Source organism: Eurytemora carolleeae, unplaced genomic scaffold (assembly GCF_000591075.1).
Source record: "Eurytemora carolleeae unplaced genomic scaffold, Eaff_2.0 scaffold509, whole genome shotgun sequence".
NCBI classification, from domain to species: domain Eukaryota; kingdom Metazoa; phylum Arthropoda; class Copepoda; order Calanoida; family Temoridae; genus Eurytemora; species Eurytemora carolleeae.
Genome location: NW_019396523.1, coordinates 43,927 through 53,379, shown reverse-complemented (window position 1 = coordinate 53,379; position 9,453 = coordinate 43,927). Strand labels below are relative to the sequence as shown.

At 36.7% G+C, this 9,453-nt stretch overlaps 1 protein-coding gene across 1 annotated transcript; it reads right to left on the bottom strand.

Annotated features, from left to right (window-relative positions):
* Positions 1–2,441: 2,441 nt before the first annotated feature.
* On the bottom strand, positions 2,442–8,987 carry LOC111704823 (myosin heavy chain, muscle). Its single transcript, XM_023477177.1, has 8 exons — positions 4,226–8,987; positions 4,032–4,173; positions 3,856–3,963; positions 3,531–3,758; positions 3,353–3,433; positions 3,164–3,298; positions 2,750–3,082; positions 2,442–2,569 (listed from the first exon to the last, which is right to left on the bottom strand). The coding sequence occupies exons 1-8, from the start codon at positions 8,977–8,979 to the stop codon at positions 2,567–2,569; spliced, it is 5,784 nt and encodes a 1,927-aa protein (XP_023332945.1). The 5' UTR covers positions 8,980–8,987; the 3' UTR covers positions 2,442–2,566.
* Between the last annotated feature and the right edge of the window lie 466 nt (positions 8,988–9,453).

Below are 9,453 nucleotides of genomic sequence, written 5' to 3'. Positions count from 1 at the left end.
TTAAAGCACTAAACGATCTATTTTGATGTGGGACACCCTGTTTAAGGGGTTTGAAATTGTACTTGCTTTGTAAACTGAGAAATATCGGAGAGAGATGATGTTTTAATTTATTCTGTAGAAAGATGTTCAGATCTCCAATATCTCCGCCATTAGTTAACCTTATCAATGGGCTATTTTGTCTAGTATAGAGGGGTGCTCATTATAAAAAAATAAACCCCTATCTTTAATGGTTGAATAATGGTTAGGGATTTTAAGAGTTTTAAAAGTATGCTAGAAAATTTTTCAAAAATAATTGTTTCTTATTTTGACACATATTAACATGTGACAAGGGTTTGCAGCGAACAAAACGTTTCGCGAAAAAATACGAAAATTTTTGTGCGTATTTCGCAAACTTTTTCGCGAAATTTCGCATTTTTTCACGAAAATTAATGAAGCGAAAAATGCGATAACGAAGCGAAAATCGTTTTCGCAAAAACCAAATGTGATGAAGCTGTTTTTTGCATTTTCTTATAATTTCGCGTTACAGATTGAAGCGAAATTTTGCGAAACGATTTTACCTTTTCGCGTTGCAAACCCTCCATGTGACACACGTTAGTACATCCATTTTTCGAGGGATTATCAAATAAATAAATTTTAGCCTTAATTTTTGAATTGCCGACCTGCTGTTCGACCGTTCTCTCCACATTAAAAAAATAGCTAAATCTGTTCACAACAATGATGTAAACCGCTTTCAAGTTATTTAGAAAATAATTGTGATAGGTTTAAGAAACAAAACTATCGATTACAATTTAGAATGCTCAAGGAGTCACTGAAAATATTTTAAAATCCACACTTAATTAAACCATATCTTTTAAACTTAAATGGCGTAGTTGATGAACTACTTCTATTCTGTGGTATCTCGAGACGTTAAACAACTACTTATATGAGATAAAATAGCTAATATGTGGCAAAGAAGGGGGAAATGTTGTGGATATGGCTGCTTGCCTTTCTCCGCTCCTTCTATATATAACTCTGGTCCAAGTTAGTCCATATAATGTCGCCATTAAATTTATAAATGCGTACAATGTACATTGTACATTTGTTGACTTTTCTCGCCGCCTTAGAATTTTAAGTTTACAAATAATAATTTTTTATCTTTGCCAAAAACACTTGAAATGTTTTCCATTATTTAAAAACTTCCGAATTCCAATATTCACGTTGTTATTCGTAATCCATCTCAATTTGATAGATTAGGACAGGAATAGAGTCCTTTGTAACAAACTCTGATTTTCTAATCCCTTTATACTTTTCACCCCAATGTCGTAGATGTTTCAAACTATGAATTCTGTCAGATCAAGATAAAATGTAAAGGTTAACACCATCAGGTGGCAAAGTTAAATGGGATTTAAAATTCGAGTTTGTCGAATTAATTAAATTGATATTATGTTATTAAAAGCAAATTATAAAACACTGTTAACACTGCAAAATTGCTGCCTCTCATGTACGTTGGACTTTTAAATTTCTCAACTTGGCCTGGCTCTGAAAGTTTTTTTTTCTCTTCCAGAGTTTTCTGGTTCTCACTGTTCATGGTAAATTTAAAAAACTGGTTTGTAAATACAATGAAATTGGTCTGTATTGATGCAGTGGTCCTTAAACCTAGTGGAATACAACAACACTAAGAATATCAGATGAGTTTGCTATGTCATGAGTGACTTTAATTTTTTATAATATTTAATTCCACTTTTATACGTGATAATTCAAGCCAACTCAGGCTTTAATAGTGCCATTTCTGATTCATGTTAGTTAGCAATCTTCTTCTCTTTGAACATCGATTATTTTTTACATTGGTTTCACTAAACAAAATAACTTGCGTATATCTGCTATAGAAGCAATACTGAGGAATCAAATAGTGTTGAAGCTTGAAAAGCCAAAATATCTTCTACATTAATGACCAGAGCCCGCGATTTAAAAATTTCGACTTGAGCTGTAATTCCTTAAACCCGACTTAAAGACCCAACTCTGACGACAGCTTGTGTCACATGATTGACAGCTGCAAGATCTTCGGCTCGACTGAAGGAGTCAGGCCCAATGAAAATAAAACCAACCTTGGTTGGTTTTAGTGGAGAATAAGGCTCAATGTTGAGTCTTGTTCTCATCAAACCCCAGAATGCGCCAATTCCTACCATGAAAATCCACCAAATAGAATATTAAACCGGTTTTTTGAACTCATCTCTGTTGAAAATAAGATGCAGCTTGAATCCGAAAGCTCAAGCCTTAAATAAGGCCCAACAACAGCTTAGACCAGAGATGTTTTATAAATCGCGGGCTCAGGAAATGTTTGAGGGCACTGTGTAGTTCGGGCATGCTCTTATTATTAAAGGACGATTGGAATTACAACAACATTCCCTTTAATCCCCTTTAAGGGTTAGTCTGTTAACTATTGTTCTCTTCTTTTTCTTATGTTTTGTTAGTTTAATTTTTTATTAATTTTTTTTTGATTTTTTAATGTTCATGGGTACATGGCTTATAAAACTTGTTGTCATTAATAAATAATTCAGGGTTCAAGCATCACAACTCTCGCAACTCATTACTGAAAAAGAAAAATATTATTTAATTAGTCTTAGTTAACTGAGCTAGGAACTTTTGATCTGACAAAATGACTTAAGCTGGAAACAGTTTAGAGATTAAACCAATAACCTTTAAATTATTTTACCCCAAATTCAAGGATCTGAATATTAGGAATCTTTAAAATAAATTTACTGATAATTACCAGAAGAGAGCTTCCACGGTTCATGCGTAAAGAGTACATGGCTTCATCAGCCAGCTTAACTCTCTCCTCATTTTCCTCAAAGTCTTGCTGTGCCTTTCTGAATTTGGCCAGATTGAGAGCTGCAATCTCCTCTGCTTCTTCTATCTGCTGCTTATAGACCTTAATCTTTTGCTGAAGCTTGTTGGCTATTTCAGACATCTTGTCTTGGTTCTTCTTGTCCTCCTCTTGCTGGAAAAGAAGCTCCTTGATTTTCCTCTCTGTCTTCTGGAAACCTTTCATGTTCTCTGAAGTACGGACTTGGGTGCATCCAAGTTCCTGTTCCAGCTCTCGAACCTGCATGTAAATTGTTAGCCTTGATTTTTATTTGATATTTTTTCTTCAATGGTTTTTTTTTAGAACTATGAAATTTGATACCTTAGTTTCAAGTCTGCTAAGCGCTGACTTTCCACATCTTATTGCATTTTCTTCAGCCTCTGTGAGCTTGGTCTCAAGCTCCCCAAGCTGGGTCTCAAGGGATCTTTTGATCCTAGACTCAGCAGCAGAATGATCCTTAATAATTTTGTCTAGTTGTAGCTAAATTTGTATTACTTAAAAATAAAATACCTGTTCTGCTCTTAGTTCATCAGCTAGCCTTGCAGCATCAACCATAGCTCTTTTGCCCTTCTCCTCAGAGCTCTTTGCAGCCTAAAAATCAGTGATAAAAACTTCATAAGATTTAGCTTAAATAAGATTTTCAAATAATTTTGACAATATTTAATTAAAAATCGTATTAACATTTTACCTGCAAAAGAGAATCAATTTCTGCTTGAATGGTGTGAAGATTGCCTTCTAGAGCTCTCTTTACAGCAATTTCCTTACTATTGATACTCTGCATTTCATTGACAGAGTTGCGAGTATCAGCAAGCTCGGCTTCAAGTTGTCTCTTTCCCCTTTCAGCAGAATCAAGCAGAGCTCTACTTTCCTCCATTTCTGCAGAAAGAGCTGCAGCTTTCCTTTCAGCAATACCAACCTAGGTTTAGTATTTTAAGGGAACTGCCAGCCATTGAATATATTGTCTTAAGCTATGAAGGAGCAAGTTTATGTTCAAATTACAAATTTTATTTTACCTGTTCAGCTATTTGTTGCCTAATCCTAGACTCATTTTCCAATCCTTGAAGGGATTCCCTTAATTGACTTTGATATCTCTTGATTGTCTTCATTCCCTCAGAATTTGCCTAAATTTATCAATTAAAACTGGTAATATACTAATCATAATGATAAATGATCAATTGACTATTCAAACCTTATTGGCATGGTCTAGAGCTATCTCCAACTCATTGATGTCTCCTTCAAGCTTCTTCTTAATTCTGAGCGCTTCCCCTTTGGCCTTTTGCTCTGCTTCCAGACTGGCATTAAGTGAGTCCATAGCACGATCATGATTTTTCCTGACAGTAATTGGATTAGATCATGAGAATCATCTTTTAAAATAAAAATTACCTTGTGTTTAGGAATTCCTCATCTTTTTCAGCGAGTCTGCGATCAATCTCTTGCCTGACTTGGCCCAATTCAAGCTGGGCTCTCAAAACCTTGTTTTCTTCTTGCTCCAATGCACCCTCTGCTTCTTCAAGAGCACTCTGAAGCTCTTCTTTTTCAACCTCAAGACGCCTTCTTTGTTTGTCCAGGTCATGAATTGATCTACCTCCATCTCCAAGTTGATCAAGAAGATCCTTGATTTCATCAGCTAAGTTCTTGTTTTCACGCTTAACTATGTCCAGCTGTTCAGTAGCTTCATCATGTGAGGCCTTGACCCTGTAGAGTTCAGAGGAATAGTTGCGACATTCATTGTTGGATGCCTCTACTTCACATGCTATATCAGAAGCTTTTGCTTGCCACTCTCCAAGTACTTTGTCAAAATTCTTTCCTCTCTTCTCAGTTATAAGGGCGGCAGCATGCACCCTTTCATACTCCATGGAAATCTCATCTAAATCTTCCCCTATTCTCTGTTTACTTTTCTCTATATTAGCAAGCTTGGTTTGTAGAGAATCAATGGTCTCTTCAGCTTCAGTAATTCTTGATCTCAGTTTAGAGTTATTGCCTTCCAGTTCCTCCACTCTTCCCATCCCTTCTGTTTCATAACGAGACCTCCAAAGCTGAATCTCTGCTTGAGCCTTGGATAAAGACTTCAAAGCATCAGATTTTTTAAGGTGTTCATTTTCAATTTTTTCTCTGTAGGTCTCAAACTCTGTGGTCATATGCTTATACTTAGTAAGAAGAGATGATCTATCCTTTGATTCTGACTCTGAGAGTCTCTTAGTGTCCTCAAGTTGAGTTGCGAGGGAGACTTTACTTTTGTTCATATTTGCAAGAGCATTTTCAAGTTCTTCTATTTGTCTACTAAGATCTTGGTTCTCAACAGTTAGCCTCTTTTTAGTAGAATCAGCTTCATTCATTGCTCTGGCGAGTTCATCAAGCTTTGTATGAGATTCAGCAATTGATCCTTGAAGAAGCTTTCCAGTTCTTTCAAGTTCAGCTCTGGATTTAACAGCATCTTCCAAGCTTGCACGAGAATCAGCCAGATCTCTTTCAAGGCCTGACTTATCTTTTTCAGCCTTAACCTTAGAAGAATTGAGAGAATCAATATTTTCTCCCAAATCAGACATGGTATTATTGTGCTTCATCCTCAGAGCTGCTAAAGTTCCCTCATGAGCAATATTAAGCTCCTCTAATTCACATTTCAAACGACTTAGCTCACCTTCTCTCTTCTTGTTCAGCTCTACTTGTGTTCCGGTATTAGCCCCTGCTTCCTCAAGTCTTGCAGCAATGTCCTCAATGTCTTTTTTCAAGATTGAGCGACTCTTTTCTGCTTTTGCACGGTTGCTTCTTTCTATGTTGAGTTCTTCATCCAACTCTTCAAGTCTACCTTGCAGCTCTTTGATTTGTTTTTGATACTTGCTTCCAAGAGATCCCTCATCCTCAATCTTGGCTGAAAGTGCTGAATATTCCTTTTCTTTTCTTGCTAAAGTTTGAGCAAGCTCTGCCTTGACTCTTTCAAGATCAACAACAGCTTCCTGTGTGAGTTTAAAGTCTCCTTCACATTTCCTTTTAAGTTTTTCAACATCATTCTTGGATTTCTTCTCCCTTTCAAGAGCATCTTCTGCCTCATCAAGAGCCTGTTCTAACTTTCCTTTGACTCTGGAAAGATGGTTGCACTTGTCATCCATAGTTTGGATGTCCTCCTCAACTTTTTGTCTGAAATCAATTCCAGACTTTTTTTCTTTTCCAAGTTTTGCAAGCATATCAGCTTGATGAGCAATTTCATCCTTCAGGGTTCTTATTTGATCGTCCTTATCAGACCTTTCTTGCTCAGAGTTTTCAAGCTGTCTTTCCAGAGTTGAAACCTCACTTTGAAGTTGATTAATTTGTGACTCCACTTTACGCATTTGATCTTCAATGCTTGACTTTTGCTCTTCCTCGGCCTTGATTCTTTTTTTTACTTCAGCAACTTGTTTTTGGATATCATTAGCAATGTTTTCAACTCTCACTGCTTTATCAATGATATCTTGGACAGCAGATCCTCCTGAGGTCAGCGCTAATGAAACTTCATTCTTTTGAGATAGAAGATTGTCATGAATAGCTTGAACTTTTTGACGATCAGCAATTGCTTTATCAATGTTTGCCTCTGCTAATGCTATTTTTTGCTCAAATTCTTCTTTGTACTTACCAAACTGAGTACACTTCAAGTGTGGTTTAATTGCAGACCAAATTTGCCACCAGAGCCAAGTTTTTCCAATCCTGAAATTTCTTATAGTTCTCTGGCAGCAGTACAGAGCTAATTTCTGATCTTGAAGTTTTTTAAAGGCCATTCTTGAAGCTTTACCTCTAGCACCTGATTGAAGCCAGGCTAAGACAGATCCTATTTTATCCTCTCTTACTTCCTCCATGAACCCTAAAATTCCAGCTCTGAAGAACACTTTAGTATGCCCCAGCCTGTACTTCTCTTTATCCAGATTGATTGATTCTAGAACTGCTCCGGCAGCAGCTTTGTCATTCTTTGCCTTAGCTACAAGTTTAGCAGCAAGAATATTGTACCTTGCTTTGAATTCAGCATAAATCATCTTATTCGGGAATCCCTTTCTGCAGATTGCAATTCCTGCAAGTACACCATTACATTGGTATTGATGCATTATAAGACCGGGCTCTACTCCTCCTGGTTGTTTGTGTGTGTTTGGTACAACACAGCGGATAAAGTGAGGCTCAGTCTTATAAAGGGTTGTCATCAGATCATCAAGTTGACCCTTAAAATATGAAGAAACAGTCTTACCACCACCCTTCTTTTTCCTTCCTCCATCGTCTTTTGGAGTCTCCAAAGGTTGTCCAGGATGATCAGCAAAACACTGAATCATGAGGGAATTGGATCCATTTTTAATCATTTCAACAATTGTATCATTTAAGGGATCCTTATTTTTTTCCAGCCAGTTAGTCAAGTTGTAGGAGACTGTTGCAGCATAGTGAATGACTGCAAAATGTGCATCTGGGTCTGGTCTTGGGTTGGGTTTTGCAAAATTTGGCCACTTTCCAAGAAGATTAGAATGCAACTTTTCACAAAAAGTTTGATCTGTTGCTTTAGGGAACAGAGATTCTTCCTCAAATACAGCTAAGAGGCCCATAGGTTTCTCAAACATGTCAATACATTTCTGAAGATCCATACCAAAGTCTACATTTGCCCAATCTAGTCCTTCTCTAACATATTCTTCCTGTTCCAGTGTAAACATGTGAGAGTTAAAAAACTGTTGAAGCTTCTCATTTACATAGTTGATGCAAATCTGCTCAAACCCATTGTAGTCAAATATTTCAAAGCCAGCAATATCCAGGACACCGATATACTGAACTTTCTTCATTGTTGGATCAATAAGAGTTTCATTACATTTATCTACTACTAGCCTAAATGTACGCTCATAAATGGCACGTGCAATACCTGCAACAGAGTTAGCTGCATTACTGCAAGAAGAACCTTTAGATACCCACTCTGTTCCAACCTTCAGCTTAGGTTTACAGAAATAGTTAATCATCCACTCAGGATCAATACCAGCTAAAGTAGCAACTTTGATTGAGTTAGTATCATCTTTTATTTCAGCCTGCTCTTCCTTTCCTACCGGAACAAAGTCTTTTGTCATGTTTCCCATGTGCATCATGCAAGCAGTATTTTTGTAAACATCGTATTTTTCCTCCTTGGTAAACCCAAGAATATCAAAGGCTTCATCAGCAAACTGCATGTCCTCCTTATCATCAATGGATGGAACAGTAATCTTTCCCTGTGAAACATACCAATAGTCTAAGATATTATCAGTGAGGAGACATTTCTCCTTTAAGTCGGGTACGGCATCAGACATAATGTTATAAAAGGCATGATAACATCTTTCAAGTGGTTGCTGATAGGTCAGTCGAGATTTTTCCAGCAAGTAGACAACCATATCTGCCCCAGACAGTTTTCCAGAAGCATTGAAATGAATACGGATAAATTTACCAAACCTGGAGGAGTTATCATTCCTCACTGTCTTGGCATTTCCCCAGGCTTCAAGAACAGGGTTAGTTTGGACAATCTTGTCTTCAAGAGAAACTTCTCCTTCCTTCCTCTTCCCAGATGAGCAGATGGTGGCAAAGTATGAAATAACCTTTTTAGTATTTTCAGTTTTACCTGCCCCAGACTCTCCGGTAATAAGGATTGACTGATTCATGCCAGAATTCATCATTCCTTGATAAGCTCCTTCTGCAATGGCAAAAATATGAGGAGGGCACTCATTCCTCCTTCTCCCTACATAGATTTCCATTGTACGGAGAGTATAGATGGGAAACCTCTTGTATGGATTGATGGCAATACAGAAGAGTCCTGAGTAGGTGTAAATCAACTGATTGACATAACGAATTGTTGAATTCCATAGAACACAAGCATCCCCAAGAAAGGTGAGGTTTGCCATATCATCAGAGCAATCAAACTTGGGAGGGTTGACCTGGCATACTTGATCTTCTTTGTAAACCTTCATCTCTCCGTTCACATTCACAGTAACCTTTGCTCCATCCTTGGACTCTAGAAGTCCCTCCAGATACCCACCATCAGCCTTGTTCACGACCCAGACAGACTTCTTTGGGTCATAGGGCTTAAGTTTGTTCTTCTCCTTAAGCTCAGGGGAAACACACAACCAGGGGGATGGATCTGGGTCAGGACCAGAACTTTTCTTGATATGACCTGGCATCCTTTCCTGCAGATAAAAAAATTATGTTTTTTTGTTTGTTTTTTAATCGTTCTTGTATGATTTTAATGGTTTAAATAGCATTTTTTTGGTATTTATTTCTGTAAAAATGTTATAATTAGAATAGTTAGTGGTGTTTTTACATATCCACTCAAAAAGTTTCAAGATCATTTGCAGTTATTAGAAACAATTTCTGAGATTAAAAATTTAAAGCTTAGCTTAGCTTAGCTTACTTCAAAAAAACGTTTGAATCTACGTAAACATGAATCATCTTGATTTATTTAAGGCAAATCTATAAAAAATTATTTTTGAAAATCTTTATTCTAAAATTATTTCATCAAAATACTAAAAAAAATACTAGTTTACAGATGGCAATCTAATCTTTTTTTTAAATACAAACTGAGGCGCATTTAAAGCTTTATTTTAACATATATTTAAAATAAAAAAATTGTACAAAATTTAAAAAAAGATAACGAA